A 25809-nucleotide genomic window follows, 5' to 3' on the forward strand; every position below is an offset into this window, starting at 1 on the left:
TAAGACAGAATTTCCAACAAAACTGAAGGATATCTACCCAAATGGGCAGTTGCAGGCTGATCATTAAAATCAGGGCCAGATTAAGCCTCAGGGAAATAGGTCTGAAAGCAGAAGTAACTCGGGACAGTGGCATCATGCTGGGAACCGGTAACTCTGGGTAAGATTAGAGGGATTTCCTGGGAACAGATTTTCCTGGCAACACATACACTGAGCACATTACTGAAGACGTGCAGACCCACAACTGCCAATACAGCATGACCCATTAGTTAAAATATTGCTCTTGAAGATTTGGCATTAATAATGCAGCACACAGAAGTTTCTGCACTTTCCACAATATATTTAAAAAAGCAAGTATTACAACAACAGAATTTTCTTTACAAATTACCCCATAAAGACACAGAAGCAATAAAAAAATAGAAGAACTTCTACAAAAATTGACTTTCTTCCTTGTCATTAAAAGGTTCTGATGGAGCTAAAAACACATGCACACATATCCGGAAAACACTTGATAAAAAAGGCAAACTGGTACATGTGGTTACCTGAAGCATTACTATGTCTTTGTCAAACATCTCCCTCCTGCACTTCACATTATGATAGTAATAAATCTGAAACAAACATACAAACCACAAAAATTAACAAACATCACATTTAAACTTATTTTCATTCTGGAAAACAAACTTTGTTATACGGTATTAACACAGAAAAAAATAATCTGAGATTTGAAAAAATTATACAAATATATTTGTATGCAAAAAGCATTTTTATATAGCACAAAACAAGGATAGTTGCTGGCTGGGTTGTATTGATCTAAAGTCCAGTTGGCATACACTTAGAAGGAAACATCTTATGGACCTCTTTGGGCTACATTTGAACATATCTACCTGTTTAGCTATTAACTGTTTGAAATTCACAGGAGAAAAAGCCCTTGCAGTTGGAGGAATTCTTCGCTCCATGAATTCATCTTTAATTACTTGTGAGATAATCTTTTAGGAATTGCCACTTTGAGCAAACTGTTAAGATTGTGATAGAACCATCCTTGACCCATCCTGGGAGGGAGCTCAATGGTATCGCACCAAGCAGCAGCAACACCGCAATCACTGCATGGCACTGATATTGGGAAAGGTTGATTCTACCACAATTAAGGAGAAATAAAGAGGGTTGTCAAGTTTCTGCCTGGGACTCCAAACAATCTTCAGCATACTAAACTTCAGGACTCCATGGAAGAGAGGCAGGCAGCCTTCCCTGCTGTCCTCATATTAGTAATCCAGAAACAGACACCCATTCCTACCTCCTGGGAAAATACTCAAAAGGAGCTGACTGAACATGAGCTCTCCACTGCCAAAGGAAAGAGACTTGCAGACTGTGGGGACCGTATCACCTAAACTAAACCAGGTTCTTAACTTCAAGATGCTGACAACCAGAGGAAATTAACATAGAGACTTATTTTTCCGTCAGAAGCTTTGCTGAAATTTCATATTTGATGCATGTCTACATTAAAATGGGCACTGCTATAATTATACATAAATAGAGCTCCCTTTGCTTTAATGATGACAATAAAGGACATCACATTATAAAGATCTTTTTAGGTTAAGAGGCAGGAAGTGTCAGAATACAGTATGTTTGAGCATTTCAACTCAGCCTCCTAGTACACACGCATTGCAATTAGCTAGTGAAGATGGGGGCTTGTGGGAAGGCAAGAAGTTTCTTGCAAATACATCAAGGTAACACCTCAGAGAACTAAATCCTATTTGTGTTGTAATGTATGTTTTGCTGAGAAAAATCACTTTAGACTATCACCTTGGTGGGGAGCACTGACACTATAGTACTCATATATGACACATATAGTAGTCATTTATGAGTATAATTTATAAGCATAACACCTGATTTATGCTTGAAATGCCTAAGACCAAACTTGTACAAACAGAGAGAACATAAGTTTAGAGATGAACAGAGCCAGTCTCCACAAGTATAAGAGATAAAAGCCAAGAAAGACTCAGTTCTATGCTGGTTCTTATGCTTCTGCACTGTCTTCGGATTTCCATTACTTAATAAAAACATAAACAGTATCTTAATGGTGCATATTCTGTATTTGAGACATTTATGTGGAGCTGCTGAATGCATTACTGAAGCTGCACAGCTTTAATTCTGCACTCCATGCCACTGTTGGACTGTATGCAGTACAAAGGCTAGGAGTCACACACTGTATTATACTAGAACTTCTTTATACACAGAGTATCACAGTATGTTTGGGATTGGAAGGGACCTCAGCAGATCATCTAGTCCAATCCCCCTACCAGAGTTCACTGAGCACTGTAGCTGTCCTGGAACAAAAAAAAAGTCTTCCGACTAAGAAATCAAAGAGCAGTTTAAAAGCACAAATATTCAAATGATGATATAAATGCCTACCTCGCATTGCCTTCCAGAAGATTTACGTAATGAACATTGATATCAATACAGAAAGGGGAGGTTTTGAGGTCTGAAATCAACTTCAGGGAGTTATCAGAAAACAGTGATTCTACAGCAACTATGTACTTACCTGATTAACAAGAGAGAACCCATTTCTTCTCCACATCCCTGCATGCACTTGGGCACATAGGACTAGGCATCGTAGAGGATGTTCTATTAACATAGGTGGACTAAGTTCACTCTGCATTAAGAAAATGCAATATTTTGATATATACAGAGAAAATAAAAGAAAATGGGACTGAAGATGATATTGTTGATCATTAAAATATTTTGCAATACAAAAGAAAAGCAAACCCAAAACACACATTACAGAAGTTTGATGAACCTATTCAAAAATCTACCCAATCATTGTTAACCAGCCTTACATTCTGTCTTTGCTTTGTAGGAGTCCTCCATAAGGGCTCCAGTTTATTCTTAAAGACAGCAGACTTTGTATTTTAAAACACCAACACTATCAATTTAATAACATTGTTGTTTGCTTTCTTTCAAAGGTTAAGTACTTCTTCTTTCAAAAGACACTGAGATTTCTTCTCCTAGTTACGTTTCCACCTCTTTAAATTTATACTGTTCTTTTTAACTTCCTTTTAAAGAAACAGCGTATCAACAAGAACATGCAGGAAGCAAAAAACAGCTGGGGAAGAAAATAAGAACGTAGGCCAAGGAGAAGGAATCAGATCCTGCCAGCAGGCCTTAAAAACAGTTTCAATTACAAAAAGAAGGTATTACATGAAAAACAAAATACAAACCTTAAGCCTGAGTCTTAACTTAAGAGAGCAACACTGACTGCTTATGCTCTGGTCATGAATATCTAGGTATTAATCCTTTAAGAAGTAATTTTATCTATTCAAGATAGTTTCTCTGAACAGGATTCATAGCAAAAAGGTCCTACACTTACAAGACCAACTTCACATTCAGCATTAATTATATTTAATGACACGCTACGTTTAACTACATACCAGGGGTAGCAGCTCTGGAAACTTGTATGCCACTTCAGTTTTACTCAGCAAAACATGCAAGCCTACATGAACACATGAAACAAGTACATATATAATATTACACACAATATTTTATATAATTCAAATGGGACAAAAAGTCATCTAATTTACTATCAGATCATTTTCTGGACACAGCTACAATTAAGTCTGCAGATTCATCACCCTGGAGCTACACAGCTGTTTCCTCAAGAGACATATTACAAAGCATACATTTTAGAAGAATTAAAGTTTTCCAATTGTATCTGTATAAAACTTGCAGTACAAGTGAGATTTTTGCCTTTTTTTTGACTCTGTCACATCCCCTCAGTGACAGTCAAGAGTCCTTGGCCTATCAGGACAAATTATCAACAACAGATACCTCAACCTTTGATGTTTATTAAATACCTCGGGAACTATAATGAGGTCCCTACAAAATACACAAGGGTTCTTTGCTTTGTTTTCAATCTACAATGGTTTTGCTTAAAGATTCAAACATTCAAAGCTATTTGATGCTGAGCTACATAGTATTTTACTCAGAATTACCCTTTTCACTTCATTACCTGAGAATCTATTTTTATCATATGACTTTCTGATTCTGTAAACTAAAATTCATTAACCTTTTTTCAACGCAGCTGTTGAACAAGATAGGCACAATATGAAGAGAAATACATAGCTTAATTTTCTGGTGACACATCTGTTCTCTAACAGAACATTGATTAGTCTGTTCCATCCGACAGTCACCTACAGTCCATATTTTGCTATATTTCTTTTGCACCATTCAAGTGTCAAAAGCAGCAGTAACTGACTACAATACACCCCTCTAACAAAACCAGAGGCATGAGACAAACTCCCTCAGGCCTGAAACAACAACAATTTCCCCAGTGCTTGGGAACATTTTACCTAGGGCTATCAAGCAGCTAGAAAACAGCCAAAAAGCATCCTATTCAGGCTTTAAACAATTGTTGCGTGCTTCTTTACATACACACAAATACAAACCACATTTACACAACATTTTTCATTTCCTGATATATTTTTAAACTATTTGGTTCATACCTGCAAGTAAACGAGAAACTGGGAGATGAATGCTAACTTTTTCCTGAGAAACACAGTATCTGATGGTCTCAACTGAATGTCCACACATACTGAGAACAATCGGCTGTTCCCCATCAGTAAAACCACTATGGCACTGCATCAACACAGCCAGGCATTTCTTGTAAGCTTCAATTAGCACTTTTTCCTAAAAGAAAGATTGCAGTTTACAGAAATTATTAAAAAGGCAGGGCTCCGCAAAATAATACAGCTAATGTTAAAAAGTTTGATGAGTTCGGGCTTTTTACCTTTATTAACAGTCCTGTTAAATTAAGATAAGGAATCCAACAAAATGAGCTGGATTAAGGGGGCACAGATTGCAAAACTCATACCAGTAAGTCTGATTAGAAAAAAAAAACAGGTTTTTGTTTGTTGCACATGATATTATGGGAATTTTCTGAGCAATAATCATGCTAGGCTAGTAAAACCTCCACATTAATTAACAGTGACAGATTAAACCCAGCCTGAATGCTCAAATATTCTAGGATCACTTGTTCCACAGCCATATTTAAATTCTGTACACATGAAACTTGAAATACTTAGAGTAGAAACCTGATTTATAATCAGGCAGCATTTGGTAGATCCAGGGCCTACTCTATTCCCTGTTCTCTGAAAACGATAACCAGATACTGTAGTGACGAACACAACTTTCAGATGAGTGACAGAACTCTCTGTAATATTTTTTTTTAAAGGTTAATCACATTCTTACAAACTGGTCAGTTCAAGCCATGAAAGATGAGCTTAAATACAGAAAAGATTTGCACTTGCTCAGAGAAGATGATCTTGGCTCATGCTGCAGCTACATGTTCAACGCAATTGTTACACATATTAATGTTGGGGTTTTCCCCGCTTTCACATATTCACATGGAGAAACAGTTCAGAAGGAACTTACATCTAACGCACACCAATCCTGCATCATTGAAATAACAAGTGTTAATTTCATCTGCAATGTAAATGCTGCTTCCCATTCTGGTTCCATTTCTATGTGTTGTCCTACTTGACGAGTTATCGGATCCATACCCTAGAATAAAAACAATTACACATTTCAACAATATACCACTGAAACAGGTCTGTTAACACCATGAGCATGAGACAGCAGTTACCTGTCCTTACAAATACATTGTTGCTACAACAGGAAAAAAGAAGCTTGGGACGATCTGAAAAGGAATTATACACATCCAAGTAACAACAAAATGTAACAGGAATTGGAAGAGAAGAATACTGGGCCAAGAAAGACTGTGGATATGAGCTCTATTTATTATTAACACCTGTAGAGATTTCAGTGTCATGAGCAGTACAACAATGTTTGCAAACACACATCATCTTAAACATTTTGGTTTTTTAATGTATTATCTAGGAATGTGATATTAATTGCAGCTAAGTACTAACTAAAGACCACTTACTATAGTACTTAACCAGCTCTTCGCAACAGCAGAAAAAAAACCCAGAATGATCTGAGGATAACAATATATTCAAGGGACTGTTATAAACAGAATAACAAAAGTCAGCTACTGAGGAAAGGCATGCTGCTGAAGTACTGAAAAAAGGGTGTGATTCTGACTTACATCTTACTAATCATACAGTCAATCGGCTCTTGTAAAAGTTGCACTGCTTTTAAAATACTCCTCTTAAGGTAACATAGCACATGAAAAGGTTGGGGGAAAAAAGCACGGTGAAGAGGTCTATTTGTGTGTCAGAAAGTACATATTCCTCAATAAGAGGAGCAACTTCGTTGAAAGTTAAGTAGCAGCTGGAGCTCTTGCTACAAGGGAAGGCTGGTTAAGATGGACCAGATTTCACTCACACAATTCATTGTGTCTTGTGTGCCTCTACAACTGCAAAATAAGCACAAAATTACATTTTTATTTTTCCACGATTCTTCCTTTTAGTAGTCCTCTAAAATAAACCAAATCAAAATAAGGTAAGATGTTATGTTTCAGAAAAACATGACTCAAAAAGCTAGATCGAATGGAGTTATGAAATGAAGCGTACATTACATTTTCTCCATTTGTATCTCACGATAGCTAACTTCCTGCCTTGATTTTGCAAATTTCTGTGATTCGTGCATTTACATACCTGCATACATTTGAGTAATTCTAAGAAGGCATCAAAACCCTCTAGGAACTTCTGTCTCAAGTCATCTGACCACTCAGTTGGCTTACTTATCAACACATACCTGGGTGCGTTAAAAGATACAAGTGTTAACACAACAGGTTTTTTTTTTTACCTTCTCAATTGATCAAATTAGCATATAGTCAATGTACTTACTTGAGATCCAAAATAAGGCTCTGAACACGCCTGAATTTGAAAGCCTGCAGAGCAGTGTAACGTTCAAACTGAAACCTGCCTTGGACATCACGGTGCCTTAAGTGGTCCATAAAAGTTTTGATGATAGTGGTCATGAGATTTTCTTCTGTTATTAGCATTCGAGCCTATGCCAAAGTACATTGAAATTTGCTGTAATTAACAGACACAGCTAACAGCTTCACACTGCATCATGAAGCTTGTAAAATACAGGAATTTTTATCCAAAATAGTTACATCAATAATTAGAACAGAACAACATACTGAAAGCCAATCTTCCAAACATTCACAGAAGAAAAAATAAGTAATATAGCCAGAAGTTAATATGATCTAAATCTCTTTCTTCAGACCCCTTCTGCACATAAGTTTGACTATAGTTAGGCTCCTAATCTATATAACTACAACAACAAGACATTTGTTACTATGTGTCTTATAATTAACTTGTACCTCTCTTTAAGTATGTGTTGTCTCCTCTCATGTAATTTAACTACGAGCCCTTTAGGGGAGTGACAGCTCTTCTGTTTTATCTTTACAGATTGTCAAGCAGTATGGTGAACACCGCATCTTCTAAACCGCCAAGAAACTGTATAGTGCAATTTCCACATGGAAATTACGTGAAATTACTTATGATACCCCCTCAAGGGCTACTGCATATATCTGAGTGTTGTAGGAAACAAATTAACAGGCATCACAAAGTCCAATGAAGGTCATAATCTAAACTAACCCAACCCCACAAGAGCGAAGAGGGCACTAAGAAGTTACTGCCATCTCCTACTTGTGAGCTCTGCCAGAATGCACCCATTCTGTTGGTTCTCCAAGGGAAATGGGATGAGTTTTGCAGTATCAGATCCCATGAGGATTTTGTTATGAGCTAGTATGCTCAAGATCGGCCACTCTGATCTATCTCAGTGACACTCCAGTTGTTGGCTAGAGCTTCCAGGTTCTACAGTTGCTAATAATAATCCAAAATACAGGTTCTAAAATGCTACTGCAGGGTTAAAAAAAAAAAAAAATCTAATGGTTAGCATTTTCCCCCAAAAAATCACAACTAACACAACCACCCATCCTCTCTCAAATCAAAAAACCTCAGTTGCTTGACAGCTCAAACTCTTATATTACCAAGATCGGTTTGAAAATGTTACTGGGGGGTGGTGGGGTAGTTCTACATTCTTTAATGTATTCACTCAGTTAAGAATGAGTGGCTCTGAATGTATATTAAAAAAAAATTCTTATTTCATATGGTAGGACCTTATTATAATTATTTTCATCTTGTAAGACTATTTTATCCTTGTACAAAACAGTAAAAAGATAATTGTTTTACTTTTTTTTTGCATGCTTTTGAAATGGAACATATGTAAAAGGAACACTGCATTTATTCTCATCTACAGAAAAGTATGAGGTTCCTTAAAATAAAAGTATTAATAAACGTATTTTATTTCATCTGTCAAAAGAAAAAATAATACCACAACCTTTTGAGTAATACTAGTTGGTTAAGTCTAACTGTAACTCTGAATATTGGTAACATTCTTATTGAGAGTGTCAAAATTAGAAGAGGTAACACAATATTGCCCCGAACCATGGAAACAAAAGCCTGAGGTCTTGCTGAATTCCTATGAATAACATCCACCCTGGGAAATTGAAGAACAACTTTGCTCAGTATCATAACTGCCATGCTACTACTGAATTTCAGAGCTCGATTAAGCTGATTAAATTTGGAAGGATTCAGAAGCTTTCATTTTTTAACGAATTCTGGCTAGGAAAATCAGACTTCTATTTCCAGTACAGCTCTAAAGTTCAATTTGTCTAGTTCGTAACACAAGCAAAGGCAGATTTACTTGGAGACTGGAGAAAAAAAAAGATGTTTCCCAAACAGCATAAGCTTGTAGAAGACCAGCAGAGTTAGTGAGCTGGCAGAAGTAACAGTGCCTGAAGCACTGTAACAAAAATTAACTGGAAACCTGAAAGAAGGCATCCTCCTAGTCTGGAAGTACCAAAGGAATGGGAATACCATGAGACAACTCTTGCTTACGCTTGTGTTGATTGAAATATTAACATAAAGTGGATCGTTTACAAAACTGCACCGGAATGGTGTGCTCTGAAACACTGATTTGCAAGCCATAATGTAGATTTCTACAAACAGTAACTGTGGTTCGATACCATGAGGAACTTACGTGTGAGTCTCTAGATAAACATTTAAGTACTTTTCTAAAAAAAAGTAAAAGAAAAATGTAGAAAGAAAAACCAAAAATACTCAGCCCGCTCTGGGAAGTCAAGCTTCGCAGTGGTGAACGCTTTCACTTCTAAGCCCACAGCAATATACGTGAACAATCTGCTGTGCAGTGACAGCGCCCTGTGTTTCCACAGTAACGTCACAGAAATCTGCAGTCTTGACTCAAGAATCTCGAGTGGCTTTTAACAAATAAAGATTTCCTTTTTTTGGTCTTTTAGTACTTACAAGAGAAGGCACTGTGAATATCTGTATCGAGAGGTCAGCAATTGAGAACTCTCTGTCGTGGTCATCTTTCATAAAATCACTCTGCAATCGCTCATAGTTCTATTAAGAAGGAGGCAAAAAAAGGCAAGGAGTGCCAACTATCAGTTTTTAAAAGAAAGACAGGCACTACTCACCAGAGTAGGTACAGTGAAGAGTTGGACAGACAGAGCAGCCACCGATACTGCCCGTTCGTGATCATCCTCCATATAATCTCTCTGCAACTGCCGGTAATTCTAAACAACAAGGGGAAATTCACCTCTAATCCACACTGACCTGATTTTTTAATTTAAATGTATGCTCTGGGAAACTTTAAAGCCACGATAAAGGGAAGAGTAGCTCTTACGGATTATTATATAGGTATTTTGTACAAAGAACATGACAACTTAATCTGCTCACATGTAAGATCTACTCACTCTCATTTTCACAATAAAGGCTAATGTTTTATTTTCTATTCAAAAAGTTATTTGTCTTCAGCAGAGTGAGCAGAATTTTGCAGTGCTGATTTAAAGCATTTGAAATAGTAGTTACAGCAGAAATACTTATCAGCATAGCAGAATTTCAGCACTATTTCTGAGTAGTGCTGTAACAGCTTACACCTCAACAATGAGAAGCGATTAGCTCTTAAGAAGCGACAGTCTGCGCGGTTGATGGTGAAGACAAAAACATCTGAACTGCTTCAGTCCTAGGGAGCCTGGAAAGACCATTTTCTTCCCAGGAGATGAGATGCCATTATAACTAGTATTTTGAAGACAGAATTAAGGTAGTAGGCATTTCATTTCAACTTTTCACTTCCAAAAAGAGGAAGACAGTTCCGGATAAGAGTTCATTTGAAGCACTGTATGCTAACTAAACTCTCTGTGCTAGACAATTTAAGCACTGAATGTCTCTTTGTAAGAAAGATACTTACCCTTGCAAAGCGGATAGCGAAAAGTTTCTTGTATTTCAAATCCATAAGTAGACTGCTCATGAATAACTGGTGATACACATTTCTAGCTCCTGTCAAGAAAAATGGATGAAACATCACATGTCACTATTTTCTATCAACATATTATGGACACATTCAGAAAAGTCAACTTTTACAAAATGAGCGAGTGTACATTTCAGAGCAGAAGCTGCTTTGATTAAGTCTGTCAGGTGGCAGCAAATGATGACGAAGAACACATAAACCAAAATTCTTCGAGTGGCATTATTTATTACTCTTGTATGAGATAACACTGAGCTGTCAAATGGGAACATAAATCTTATAATATAAGGCACATCAGGCAAACAACAACAGATCTCTATTCCTCCTCAGGATAAAGAGAGGATTTGCATGGCCCAGGGAGAAAAAGAACACACTACAATGAGAAGTCCTGGGAACCACAATAAATTTGGTAGTTTTGAACAAGTCTGCAAAATAATTTGCTTATGTACCTCCAAATTTCTAGTCAGTCTGAGCAGCATCACTGAAAATATTATCAATACAAATGAGAATTGACTGTATACAGCTTGGAACCACATGTGTGAATGTACCATTTCTTTCTGTAGGTCACTTAAGTCAAAAGCTATTACATTATTTCCTTAATGCAGATTAACTATGGAATACATGAAAAAGTAGAGAAATACTGATGTTAAAATAGAAATGCAGAAGTTACTGCTTGCTTATATGACAGACATTATCCTAACAAAACCTGTGTGAAAAATGTTGTAATGGTCCACAAAAGAGCTGCCTTTCAAATCATGAAATTTGTGGTCCAAAAAAAAATACCACCACAAAACAATTGAGTACCAGGAATTTTCTCCATAGTACATCCACTTTTCACCTTACTACCTTTATTGCTGCTCCAAAAAGTTCCCAAGACAGATCGTGAAGAGATGTTACTAGGTTATCTGTACCTCAGAACTAGAGAACAACAAAAGAATCTGGGGGGAAGGTACCATTCTTCAAAATACTACACTTGTGTTTAAATAAGGAAAGGACATCTATATTGCATCATTCTCTGCCTTCTCTTTGTGCTTCTCTTTCTTACACATGGCCTTACATGCCCTTTCAGGATAGAAAATCAGACACAAAATCCACAAGAGAAATTAACTACCTGCACTTCTTCAAAATTCCAGCTTTCTAGCCAATCCCTTTATATACATCAGACTTTTATTAATAAAGTTTTAAGGGCTCTAAAGCAACAGAACAGTAATTTTCACTGAATGTTCTCAAAACACTCAAGAATATCTCACAAACATAAACATGAGGCAAAGCAGAAAACCTCTGCCCTGTTCCTTAAAAAGAGGCATTTTGGTACATATGATGTAGATGCTAAGATCCTATAAAGCAGGCAAACCCCAAATCACATTACTGTTTACTAAATTTCCCTTAACTATCACTGTCATCTGTATATTCAAGTCAGTCTCAATTTCAGACTACTTTGAAAAATTAGATCCAAAACAAACACCATCTCAAATGGTCTCCTTATGTTCTTGTCTTCAATGTATGTGGATTGTATCATGAAGGGACAGATTATAACAAACCAGGCAATTCTATCTACAATACACCACAGTAAAAACGTTCAAATATTCACAGATATGGTAAAGGCAAAACTTTTATGCATAGCATCCTTTAGTATTTTCCAGAAGTTTGAGAAAACTCACCTTTCCATAGTTTAGAATCATGCAGCATCAGCTTATCCACAAGGGAAGAATTTTCACCATCTGGTCCCTCCTGTAAACCAACCTGACACAATATTCGACGAAGGCCATCTTGAAGAAGAGAAACAACGTAAGTTAGTTACAGCTTAAAGAAACTTGCACATTATTTTGACATACTGGAACTTTCATAAGACACAGTAGAAGCCATAGGGGGCCTTCTCCTTGACAACTGAATAACAAACTTCACATTTGCTGAGAGAAACACAAATATTTTATACCTTCCAAGTTTCATGCTAACCTTATGGAACATTAGGAACCTTGTGAAAATTGCCATGTACAACAATTTGTTTCAAAGTTATGAAATAAAAATGCACTTTCTTAAAAGTGCTGCTGGCTTACTAATATAAGAAAAATAATTACAGAGCAGGCTAATTTTCTAGGTTACATTTTTCCTGTTTAGAGCCCTATCAAGAGGTAAATACAATTCATATATGAATCAACTCATATACTCACATATGAGTATTTTGTTTACACTAACTAGCCGCTATTATTTTAAAGCTTCTCTAAGTATTTTTTTCTAATGGAAAGCAGTAATAATTATTATGTGAACATGTAACCAATGAAATGCTTGCAGAGAATCTGCATCTGGAACAGAGCACAACACAGTCATGCTCATAATAACAATATCCAGCCTAGCTTTGCACTGCAGGCAATGCATATTCATTAACACAACTGTGACACGCAGATGCATTAGCCCTTATTTCTGCATGCCATGGAGCCATCTCAGCTTCTCAGGGAGAGCTGGTAGTGTCTTAGCATCACATATACCATACCATGCACTGCATGGTGCAGTTCTATACAGTCTGTGAGTATCTATAGCAGTTCAAGGGTTTTTTGGTTTGTTTGTTTGGGGGTTTTCGTTTGGTTTTGTTTGTTTGCTTGCTTTTTTGCCTTGCAAAGTTCAACTCCAACTACTGTTATGACGGGTAACAAATTAATGGAAACGACTGCATTGTTCAACAAATGGCAAACGGATGCTTATTCCTGAAGAACTGACGCGTTAGAAAGGATGTGATAGTCAAGTTCTTGACAAAGTTCCACAGTAAAGTTTTTCCCTTTATTCACTGACAGGAGCATGACAGCCATTTCACAGCAAGCACCCGACCTAACTTGGTGGCACAGCAGAAGACCCCACCACCTGACAATTCCCCTTTAGTGAGGGGCATTTAAGAGTAACCACCTAAGCAGTGCAGTTCTAGCACCCCGTGTGACAGATCAACGGTAACGGGATGTTTAAAATACTGAGCGGAATGTAGATGTTTGGGTGTGTTTGATAAAAGCTAAGGGAAATCAACTTTTTTTAAAAAGTGCATTTCACAAAACCAGACTCCAGAGTATAGTGTAAGACTATATCCTGAGGTGTGGAAGGCATTTCAACTGCTTGAGCATGTAGGTCACAGACAAAACGTATGCATACTGCTTACCATCAAATATTATTTTTGCCCTTCTGAATCATAAAGGGTGCTGCATTTAAGGAAGTGAGCTCTGCAGAATTTCAGAAACACCACACACAAATCAAACTATAAATTTGATGCTTTCATCTGTAATTTTATGCTCTACTAGCATACTATTTTGCAACTGTAATTTAGAGCTGAAAATTAGTGACTTCAGTACCTGGCAAAAATGACATGGCACAAAACTGGACCCAAAGACAGTGCCTGTCTACATAATACACTGAAAGGAAAATTTACCGTAGAAATTAAATACCTTCATGTCTCTCCTTTCTATTAACAGTTATTCTTTGCCAGCAACACTGGCAAATAGTTGAACAAATTGTTGCCGTAACTTTTCAAAAGTTTGATTTAAGTATTTCAAAAAATTAACTTATACAAACATAAACTACTTGTCTTTTTTGAAAGATAACATGATATCGAGATCCTGTGCCTGAAATCTTGACTAGTTTTTCAACTATCAGTCTAATAAAAAACACAGTCTCTGAAGAAATCTTGCACCTATGCAGAACACATATGTAACATTACATCCAAGTGTGTTTGGCTAATAATTCTTGTTAACAATTTACAGATGCATAGAACATAAAAAGTGCATTGGGGACTGTGTCTACAAAGCATCAGTTTGAAACATTTTCCTTTTATTTCCCCTCGTGCTCCACATCTTCACAACCTCATGATTCATGAGGACAAGGGAGGAATCAAGCCAAAAGAAACATAGAGCCTTCCCATAAAAATGATACTTTGCATCTTGATTCCTTTGAAGAAAACTCTTTCCAAAGATCTGATTAATAATTCGTTGGTTTCTATACTTACCCCAAAACCTCACATATCCTTGCATTTTTTCTGTTGTTCTATTTACCAAAAAATCTAAAGCAATCACTTTCAGCATCATTCATCAAATTACTTCTGAATAATTTTGTTTCATCTAATCAGACAGGTTATTTTCAGCTTACTGCATTCATTTAAAAAGAACTAGGGACTGAAAAATAGCTTGTTGGCATACAGCATTTGACAGCAATTCTCAGCTTCTCAACAGCAACTAAGCAGAAAACAGTATCTGAGAAGACTAAGTCAGACTGGTAGCACTTTCACATGGAAGTTAGAACTAACTCAGAAAAGCACTCCAGTAAAAGAAAACAAATGAAGTCTGATAAGCATATATTACATATCTAAAATAACCAGACAACATCGCTTCAGGAATTCAGCATGCCTAAAAAATACTCCGTAACTTATCTTAAAAAAGTTCAAGTTTGCCCACCTGAGTATCCAATAACACTGCCAAGCCAGGTTAGCAGCTTCAGACCAAAGCTCTGATGGGCAACAATAGATGAATGCATAACTTGCACTTTCAATGGCTTTGTCTGACGACTGGTATTTCTCTTCAAAAGGAAAAAAAAGACAATGCATATTTAAGTGAGGACTAACATGTACTATTCCTGTACAAAACCACAGCATTCCAAATGATTACTTTCAATAATTTATCATGTTAATACACATTCTGATTACTGACACCTACATTGGGAACAAACAAAACAAAGCCTGAGCTGTGTTTACCCTATTAATATTTGAAAGACCTTATTGTGCAATATCAACATACTTAGGCCAATCCATTTTCCGTTCTTGGCCTCCTATCAATGTACACACTGATCTGCTGCATTTGACTGATAAGCACAAGCACAGCCTAAGACACCCATGCACATTTGCTGCTCACAACGTGACGCGCAAGTCCCACAGTGGCCCACCAAGGAAAGACATTGATTGTCCACAGACTATTTTCAAAAATACGAGTTTAAAACACAAAGCTAAAACATGAAAGAAAGTATTTCCCCTCATCTCTGTGTTGGTAACCTGAGTAGTTAGATGTCACACATAAAAGCCATTTGTTCTTCGACTGTATAGTTGGCAAGTTAAAAATATTGCACAAGTTTCTCTCTAAAGATACGTCAATGTTTTCAAAATAACTTCAACAGTTTAAGGCCAGTAATTCTAGTTGCAGTATTTGTTTTTCAGTGGTAGCAGTATTATACATCAACTACTTATTTCATGTGATTAAGTACTGCACTGCAGCAGTTAAAGAAAAAAATAAATACAAAATGAAAGCGTATTCGTTGTTTCATACTTGGATTCAACCAGTAACAGTTTCCATAGTCGTCGCTATGAAAGAGGCAAACAACTTCATACTATAGGAGAAAAACTAAAATAGCTTGACTCTACTGATCTGAACTGACACGCAAGACTGAAAGATTACATTTGTAGCTCCTGATCAAACTCTGTTTTCTGAAGGTAAAACTTTTATCTAGGAAATTATTTTGGGTGCAAGGTAGACCATAGCAAAAAGAAAAAAAGCAAACAGAGCATAAACCTGCATTTCAATATCTCTACTGCGCATATTGTGAATATTATCTCGAAGACTTGGTATTTAAAAATATAGTCTCATTACAGTAATGGTATCACAAAACTGTGTAGCAAAGCTTCTTTTTGTTTGAGATGAGGCAAATAAGTAGACAATATTACTTACCACTATTACTGATTTTGCTTGATTGCAGTACTGAAAATCTCCATATCGAACAGACCTACGCCCCTTTAAATTTGTAAAGAAGTAACATTACCACCAGCTTCTAAACAACAAGTTCAAATGCTGTGTTCTACGCTATTATCCAAGACACAGTAAATGTTTCAGACGCATGTTAATCACTCTTGCTTTCATGCTATTTTCATTTTTTAAAGTACCATACATAGTTACATACTTAAATTCCCAAAATCCACTCTGCTATACTAAATTTCTTTTGTGTAATAAATACTGAAAAGTTACCTTTAGTACTAATGCATCAATTATTAGTTTTGATAAAATTTGAAAATATTTCAGACATTTCAATGCCTTTTTTAAAAGTAGATAATACAGCTAATTAGTCTTTTAAACATACAACTAAAGCACTTTGTTTATTTCAAAACTAGAAGGCTTCCATATTGTATGAGTCCTTCTATATTGTCAATACATCCATTAAAATAGACAGTTCATTTAACTTATGTTGTATTAAAGACAGAACAGCTTACTGGAATTTTAAATCTGGCTTCATGCCAAATCATTTCAGGCATAGTCTTATTTCTTTTACATACATACATGTGTGCACATGTATCTATGCGTTCATGTGTGTATTTAGAAGTAGGACAGGGATCAGCAGTCAGGAAACCTCTCCCAAGTGCATCCGACAATCAACAGCATGTGCTCAAGTCAGCACATATTCAGAGATCAGATAGGAATCTTTTAGTTACTGATACCACAAAAAAAAGTAGTGATAATACAAAAAAACCAAAATCTAGTTGAGCCAGCACTGTGCCCTTGTGGCCAGGAAGGCCAATGGCATCCTGAGGTGTATTAGAAGTGGGGTGGTTAGTAGGTCGAGAGAGGTTCTCCTGCCCCTCTACTCTGCCCTGGTGAGACCACATCTGGAATATTGTGTCCAGTTCTGGGCCCCTCAGTTCAAGAAGGACAGGGAACTGCTGGAGACAGTCCAGTGTAGGGCAACAAAGATGATTAAGGGAGTGGAACATCTCCCTTATGAGAAAAGGCTGCGGGATCTGGGGCTCTTTAGTTTGGAGAAGAGGAGACTAAGGGGTGACCTTATTAATGTTTATAAATATATAAAGAGTGAGTGCCACGAGGATGGAGCCAGGCTCTTCTCGGTGGCAAACAATGATAGGACAAGGGGTAATGGGATCAAGCTGGAACACAAGAGGTTCCACTTAAATTTGAGAAAAAACTTCTCAGTAAGGGTGACAGACACTGGAACAGGCTGCCCAGGGGGATTGTGGAGTCTCCTTCTCTGGAGACATTAAAAACCCGCCTGGACATGTTCCTGTCCGATCTCACCTAGGCGTTCCTGCTCCAGCAGGGGGATTGGACTAGATGATCTTTTGAGGTCCCTTCCAATCCCAAACATACTGTGATACTGTGATACTGTGATAGTTCAGTGTTGAGTAATATAAAGTGGTTGCATTTCCCTTCCCACTGACCTTCTTGAGGTACATTCACATCCCCAAATGACACTTTCACTATGAATTTGGAACAAACTTCCCCCCCATGCTGCCTCCCCAAAAAAAGGCACAAGCAAACAAAACATAAAAAGGACACGCATTATCACAGCAACCGCTTACAGGCTCATGGCACAAATAACAAGATGCAGTTGTCCCCAGAAAGTATCCCTTTCTTAAAAAATTCACACAAGCCAGAATACAAACACAGCTGACAGAGCACTTCTGACACCAATATATTATTTAAAATTATGTTCAGCATGTAGTGATCCTGAAGTCATTGCTCTCTCTAAATCCTGTATGAAATGCTTTTCCACTTACTGTTGTTATCATCTGACAACTATGAAAAAGAAAATTAAATTTAAAAAAACCCCACAAATAGTTCCACAAGCACTGGAACAAAAGCAGCCAAGTAGGGATTTTAGCCCTTAGAGTTGACTGGTGTTACACTGAGAAGCATTTCCCATGCTTGGAGTACATATCGAGGCTCTTTCAATGTCAGCTCACAGGGGTACAGTAAGGGATGAGCTAAAGCTGCTGCCTGACCTTGGCAGGAGAGTGAGAGACATCCTGCCATCTACACGCACAAGACTTATGGAATACAGTTACACTGAAACATATACACAATATAGGGTCGCCTGACACATAGGGCTCAACCACATTAACCACACTCTTTGTGAAAACAAATTAAAGCATAGTTATACAAAATAAACGTTAGAGTAAGTATAGGTAGAAGTTGTAACAATTAATTTACTTACATCTCTATCTACTGTTGTTGCAAAACCAATTGCTTCCTTCTGCGTGCAGTTGACAGCCTTCTGAAGAGTATAAATAACTTGTTCATAGGTATGGACTTCATCATTAAACAGCATGCAGTAGTAAGTGTCACTCTTCTCCCTTCAAAGCAAGGATTGAATTTATATATAATTCTAAGTAATGTGATTTTTAAAAAAATCAACTTCTAGTTTAACAAAATTTTCCACTGAGCAGACAACCCAAGCCTGGGCTTCTTTGCTATACTGGAACATATCTCAACAATTTATTTGAAAAGGACCAACTATCCCTAACTTCCATAAGAACGCGCACCTTTCGTGCAGAATTAAGTCCAAAATGAGCAAAATCTTCAGACAATACTTCAGCCCGCACATTATTTTTGAACATTTGTTGATTATGAATTGACAGTTTCCGACTAAGGAAAACACATTTCCTTCCAGTGTAGCTGTGTTCAATATATTTCCCCCCAGTTTCTTAGAGATTTTATCAATTTTGGCCTAACTTTGCCACACTTGTTTCCCTAAAACTACATAAAAGGTCTATTAGACAACAACAACTTGGCAGTAAGCTTACAGAGATCCAATGCAATTGTTTGATTTCCATAATTTATTTACACAGCATTGTTACTCACACAATACAAAGTAAAAAAGTTACTAACAAGGTGTCAAAAATTAATCCATGATAACTATGATGCTACAATACACTCAAATACTCTGTAATGCTTCAAAATTTGTAATAAGTGGATCACCAAAAGTACAAAATACTTTTGCCATCAGAATTTTAGTAACTTTGACTGTTAGAAACTAATCCGCCACTTGTTTTAGGGTACTGTATTTTACTGATACTTCCTTTTCAATATTAACAAAATGAAGGCATCACAAAGATATTGTTTCATCACCACTATGGAAAGAATTGAGCTGTATAATCACAAAAGTAAAAAAAAAATATATATGAGAAAAGGAAATCTATTTAAATTATTTTAACCCATTGTCTATAAAAATATTCTTGACAATTTTAGGAAAGGCAGAAAATGTACTTAAAATCAGAATTAGCATTTTCTGTTGTAAATGTCTGCAAGCTTTAAAAAGCAGAAGACAAATACTATACTTACATCATTTCTAGGCCAGGCAATTCATTTTCCTTTTCCCATGTTAATATATCTACTGCATATTTAAGTGTGATGGCAAAAATATTATAAGCTCTTGCTACCATATCTTCTGGCAAATGCACAAGAGGATCCTGGAAAATAAATACAAATAACAATTGAGGTATCAAATTATATTCAAAACAGAAATTGTCAAATTTGCACTTCTCTTTGTCAAAGATCACGTAATACCTTTAATGACGTCTTTTCTTTAAATGACTTTACATTTGAAAGGAATAGAGTCAATAATCATCCTGGTTTATTTTTCCAGTTCTTCACTGACAACCACTAAGGCAGTAATCTAAAGTTCAATGCCTAAACGTTAACTTGCCTCTGATCACCCACCTAAATTCTCACACACTTCTCCATTTTCACTTTCATTGTTCCCACTTCTGCACACAAAGATAGTTCTTCTGAAGAACTTTTAACCTCAGCTGTTATTAAAACCTGCTTTTTCTGTGACATGTTCAAAAACATAATTTGAAACCACTGTATCTTCTGTTCCACTTGCCAATATTAGTAAACTGCAGAATACAAACAGCTATGGATCTATTGCCTTGTTTTATATCTAGCATGCATTTAGAGGCAGAAGTCTTTCTCTATCCAAGCTTATACAATATCCAGCACACTGGGACAGTCATTTATGGCACACCTCTTATATGCTGTGGTATATAAATAATTAAATGCTAAATGTAACCAGGTATTTCACAATGATCTGTCGTTCTCTCAGTCTTGTTCACAGACAGTCCCTCCTGCGTGTGGACCATGCAGCAACCTGTGCCTGTTCAGCAGCCTCTAGGGTGCTTTCCCTTTGACATCTGCAGCAGCTGCTATAAACTCATCCTCCTCTGCCAGAACAGAATGGCTGCTGCTGCAGGTGGGAGAACCGAAACGAGGAGGGGGAGGAAGAGGAGTGCTGCCTCAGTCTGCAAATCAAAGGGGCTACTATTCTGAAAAGCAAATGAGAACCAAGGCCAGCTCCAAATCACACAGTAAAGGTGCCATCACCATTTTCTTCCAATCCATTTCAAGGGATTTGAATGTGAATAGAAACCTCTTTTCTGAAAGAACTCTTCTTCTATTCTTTCAAATTTTTCATGTTCAGAGCAACTAGTCCTTCTTCTACAAAGCTGGAAAGGGAACACTACCTGCCCTGCAGGTCACCTGGACATGTTCTATACATTGAATCACTGACTCAGTTCATCATTTGCTATTTTGAAGTATGTGTAATTGTTAGCCAATTAAAATACTTAATGGTAGCCCAACTCCTGGTTTAGGATTATCTAATACCAAATTCTGTGTTTCACTATAGCCTGTGCTGTATAAAAACAGCCACAATAACCTTTTCAGAACTTAAATCTGCATTATCTACAGGAGGCCCTTGACAGTCAGCCATTCACCTGTACTTGTAAAGTTTATTCATCCACCCACCCCAAGATTAATTGGGAATATCTGGAAGCTTTACAGGAATTTTAATCATTGCCATTTCTTTTTTTTTTGCTTCATTTAAAACTTACCTAGGCTATGAAGAACTATCAGTCACCAAATGCAAAGCCAAACCTTAAGCAGCAGCACTGCCTCCATTCTCAGTGCTTTCAACAAAAACATATCTGGGAAGGCAGAAAATGAGCTCTGATAATGCTCAAGAGATGATCTTTGATCTGCCTCAAACACAACACTGCATAACACAAGAGATCTCAATCCCCATCACTCACAGGGAAGAAACACAAAGCCTGCTCAGTAACTTAATTTTTCTATCACTCACACTCAACTGTGAGACTATCTTTGGCCACACAAGCAGCAGTCCACCCAAGATTTCAGAACAGTTTTCTAAGGCTGCCTGCTAGTGTAAACTGGCAAGTAGACCAAGTGGTGAGTCCATGCAGCAGTGCTGGAGTCTTAGGGTCGAGATAGTGACAACAGATTTCAGAAGGACCACTGCCACTGCAAATACAGTTACAGTTCCTTCACTTAAACCACCTGATGAGCAGAATTACTACAAGAATTTGCCTTATATTTGCACTTCAAAAAAAATCTCACAGAAATTATATTACATAAGAACAGACTAGTGGCTAGACCAGAAACCCAACTTAGAACGTTTGGAGAATGAGAGTGGCTAACAGATACATTAAGGGAAGAATATAAGAAAAGGACAGATTGCTCCTCTGGTCTCCATAATTTAAGACACTAATACTTCCCACACCAAAGATGGTATCTGCAATTTTAAACAGCCATTGATATTTTCCCTCCACAAATGTGTTAAACTTCCTTCTGAACACACAAAACACTATTGTTGTTCAAAGTTTATATAGCTGCATTTAGTATGTTCAAGTTGTTATGCTACAACAATGATGAAGATATGTTCTCTATTTACCTTCTCCATACTAAACAAGCTTTTATAGACCTCTATCTTATATCTCCATTACAGCTTTCCTGTAACAAGCTATTCTGAATTTAAATATCTGTGCACTTTACTTTGGTAAGAATGAGAACATATGCTGCACAGACAACTTGGCTTCCTTGTGCACGTGATTACCTATGGATTTTTTTTTCACATGGAGGACTCCCTTCACATTTTAGAATATGGCAGAAAAACAACAAAAAGGAACTGAAGCTGCAGAGGCAACCAAGAACATACAAAATGAAGCCTTCAAGCAGAAAATGTCATTCTAAATAACTCCTTAAATTCGACAAGACATCAGTTTCGTTTAAGACATATGGTGGTTCAAATATTACTATTAAATTCCCTCCCATCTCTCACACATGGTATACAAGACTAAAAATAACCTCGCACGAATGACTTGTATATACACGCACATATATACATAGTTTACAGTGTTTCAAAACATGACACCTCAATTGTTATTACCTCTTCTTCTGCAGTCTCTGAAGTGTTAAGTTCATGCTTTTGACAGTAAGGACCTTCTTTCCAAGCTTCTGTATCACCACAATCACAGAAACCTCCTCCACCTGATGTTGTCATCTAAAATTATTTACAAACAAAACATTTCATGTAAATACACATATACATACATGCACATTAAGAAGTAAGTAGTCACAACGAAACTACAAAAGCACAATGAAAACACCTGACAGCTTTAGCCAGTTCCCTTTTAAAAAAAGCACAGTGAAACCCTGCCTGTTTCTATGATGGCTGAAATCTTATGTACTTCACTGGTCTGTCTGTGCAAAAAGAAAAGAATCAAAAAACAAAACCCCAAAACTTCAGACACCATCATTCTGCCCCATATGAAGGCTGTGGGTTTTTCCTGACTTACAGATTTTCTGAATCTATGACTTGCAATGCCATCTGTACTATTTCAGATTCTCTCATTTTTAATCTGAACAAAGCTAAATCGTTTCATACAGCACTATTACACAGTGAATAAAACATATGCTGTTTACAGTAACAGAGTTTACAGAGAAAGCTTACCAATTGTTCATGTAAGTCTTAGTAAGCACAGAAAAAAGTATCTGAAAACTGTAATGATATATTTATATGGTTTTAATATAATTGATTTTAAAGTTAAGACCACCTCCAATTAATAAACGTGTTAATACTCTTTTTGAACCACAACTATTAAATAATTCACGAAAGAATTCTTCTTTTACCTATTTTTAGCATACAGGTATATCCAATAGTATCAACAAAACTAGACAGACATTTGAAAGAACATTTGCTTCCACTTCTGGATGCCACCTAGACTTGTTAACTCACTAAGCTTGCAAACTAGAAACCTACATCAAGATGTATGCTGATACCAACAAATCGGGTTGGGTTTCTTGGGGCAAGTTCGTTTTTTTGTTTGTTTGCCTTTTTTTCCTAAATCCTAGTGCTCAGTGAAACCACACAATGATCAGATTTATATTAACAACAGTGCTGTATTGTCAAAAGCAGATTTTCAGTAAGGCTGCACCATGGTTTTGACTTGGCTTCTTAGTCTAAAAACACACTGAGGCCTTCTCCGTTTTGTCTGGTTTTTTCAACTAACCTGTACTACTAATAGCAGTATATTAGTAAAATAAACAGCATTTGCAGTTTTAGTTCTCTATTTTAACTTTAAAGACAAACAAGAAAACTGCTATTGTACAGAATTCAGTAAGAATTCAGATGTTTAAAGGAAATAAATTTTAAATAAAAGTGGCTTCTTCATAAAGGTTTTTCAACACCTTTTAAAAACAGTCAAGGTCAAAGCAAGCCAAAAAACCAACTCCAACGCTGTAAAGTTCACCAAAGGGCATGTTAAAAAGTAACATTCTCACATTTGTAAGCCTAACTGTTGTGCATAAAATGTAACTCCTTGATATTTTAAAGCTTAAACTTTCAGAATTTACACTCAGATCAAAACACTCAAGTTCTCTACGATTATTGCAGACATAATCCCAAACTTTGTGTTCAACATTTTGAAATTATGTATACATTCTTACACCTCAAATAAGGAGTTTCGTACACACACAAAATTATTAATGACTACTTCCCATATTCCCGCAGTAATACTAACCCTGTATCGGTGCTCTCTATGAATACTTCCAAGAAAGCACTCCATGCACAACACACAAGTTGGGTCAACCGCACAGTCTCTGAAAGCAGCAAGAAAAATAAGCAAAATCAAAAAAAAGAAAGTGGAAAAAAAATTACACAAACGGTTTTGCCTTTAATTGCACACTTTACAACAGGTAATTTTCAAATATCACCAATATGAACTTTCTGACTAATGCATATATTAGTCAGAAGAGAGGAAAGAGATGGCTTCCAAGAAGGAAGAAACAAATGAAGGAGAAAAAAAGACAAACAAACAAAAACAACAACAAAAAACAAACACAATTGTTCTCATAACAGAAGAAGCATTAAAATATTGTGTGGGTAGTATGTATATTTGGTCAAAATAACCATTGCCTTCCAGAGGTGAGACAAGTATATAAGCAAGTAAACAGATGAATTACAGAACACAGTGCAGACAGGTAAACAGTAAAAACCCAAGCAAGATCTCAAGTACAAGGACTCAAGTACAGAGTATAAGTAGCAACAATCTCCAGCAATCAGAAAAGACATTTTTTCACTGAACACTGGAAAGAAAGATACACACAATATAACAGACCAAATCCCTGCTTCCGAGTTTAGCCCTACAAGCTCACTGAAGAGGTCCGAGAATGCAATTTCCTCAACTAGGAGATCAGAGGCCATAATAAGGTCCTGCCTACAAGCACTGCTGTATTACACAGAAGTAATATTTCTAGCAAAAAGAGCTAAACGAATGACACAATTACGCATTACATTTAACTGTCTCCCTGAGAAATACTAAAAATAGATTAACCTATATAATGCAACTGACTTCAAGGCACTTCAAGATTAAGAGAGCCAGGTTTTGCAATGTAAAAATAACTACCAAAAAAATGAATCTCTTATGATTGTTATTATTAAAACAAGAAAAGAAACACCTTACTTAGTTCAAAAGAAAACATCAGAGACCCTACGAAATGTTATTATTGAAAATTCTCTTAATTTCATTTAACCAAATAAATTAAACCAGGTAATCATGAAAGATAATCAGGCAACTGTAACTTACTATGTATGCATAAAGTACCATTTTCACATTTGTTTTCTCCAGAGGAACTACTAAAGGTGAAATTGTCAAAGTAAAATTATACAAAGCTCTTCTGTTTTAGAATAATTTCCATTCATGGCATTTTTTAAATTAAAAAAAAAAAAATTCAAAACCACAAGATGCCTACATTATTGGGTAGATTAGTTCTATAATACCAGGTATTGATTCTTCAGAGCCCTTCATGGACTCAGAAAACATTAATTTTAACTATTGTGGGATACAGAAAATAAAACTCTCATTATTCTTCATTATCAGCAAAGAAATTTATTAACACACAACAGGAAACATTAACAGTTTTACATCTATGTTCAGTATTTAACCCAAAGAAGATGAGACTCCATCTTGATAATAGCAACAGCAAAAATATTCTGTATTCACTGTTGACCCTGACTTGAGCAGAAAGTCAGATGTCCTTCCAAGACATTCCTCTAACCTGAAAACTATTATTATATTGCTGTATTTAAATCATTTTTCTACTGAAACAAAGACCCTGAGTATGAATAGTACGTTCCCTGAGTCTTTAAATCCTACACCAATGGATTGCATTACTCTGTTTCCATCATACCTGACAGTATTCTCAAGATCTACTTCACATATTGAGCTGTTGGTCTTGAAAAAGCTAGTGTTTAGAAGAAATTAACAGAACTCCTATAGTTTTCATTAGTCCATATAAAGAGCATTTGATCATTAACATATTACTTCTATACCACAATGCAATTTGACTTGAATTAAAACACTAGTTCTGACATTTGGCTTTTTAGTTCTTCAGGACGAGATTCCATTAAAAAGTACTA

The 25809-nt window shown here is 36.4% G+C and overlaps 1 protein-coding gene across 4 annotated transcripts in view; it reads right to left on the bottom strand.

Annotated features, from left to right (window-relative positions):
• UBR2 (ubiquitin protein ligase E3 component n-recognin 2) overlaps positions 1-25809 on the bottom strand; it is a 58257-nt gene that overhangs the window by 26447 nt on the left and 6001 nt on the right. Inside the window, exons 3-19 of one of the 4 annotated variants that reach the window (XM_080341342.1) lie at positions 23912-23990; positions 22279-22392; positions 19377-19504; positions 18250-18388; positions 15978-16040; positions 14718-14838; positions 11952-12059; positions 10234-10322; positions 9461-9559; positions 9288-9308; positions 6798-6961; positions 6606-6705; positions 5422-5550; positions 4494-4677; positions 3423-3484; positions 2537-2647; positions 540-605 (exon numbers count right to left, since the gene is read on the bottom strand). In XM_080341342.1, coding sequence (XP_080197468.1) covers positions 540-605; positions 2537-2647; positions 3423-3484; positions 4494-4677; positions 5422-5550; positions 6606-6705; positions 6798-6961; positions 9288-9308; positions 9461-9559; positions 10234-10322; positions 11952-12059; positions 14718-14838; positions 15978-16040; positions 18250-18388; positions 19377-19504; positions 22279-22392; positions 23912-23990 — 1777 coding nt within the window. Of the gene's footprint in view, positions 1-539; positions 606-2536; positions 2648-3422; positions 3485-4493; positions 4678-5421; positions 5551-6605; positions 6706-6797; positions 6962-9287; positions 9387-9460; positions 9560-10233; positions 10323-11951; positions 12060-14717; positions 14839-15977; positions 16041-18249; positions 18389-19376; positions 19505-22278; positions 22393-23911; positions 23991-25809 lie in introns of all 4 variants that reach the window. The other 3 variants (XM_080341343.1, XM_080341341.1, XM_080341340.1) reach the window with 3 other exon arrangements.

The sequence above is a fragment of the Nesoenas mayeri genome (genome assembly GCF_963082525.1).
Source record: "Nesoenas mayeri genome assembly, chromosome: 3".
In the NCBI taxonomy this organism is placed as follows: domain Eukaryota; kingdom Metazoa; phylum Chordata; class Aves; order Columbiformes; family Columbidae; genus Nesoenas; species Nesoenas mayeri.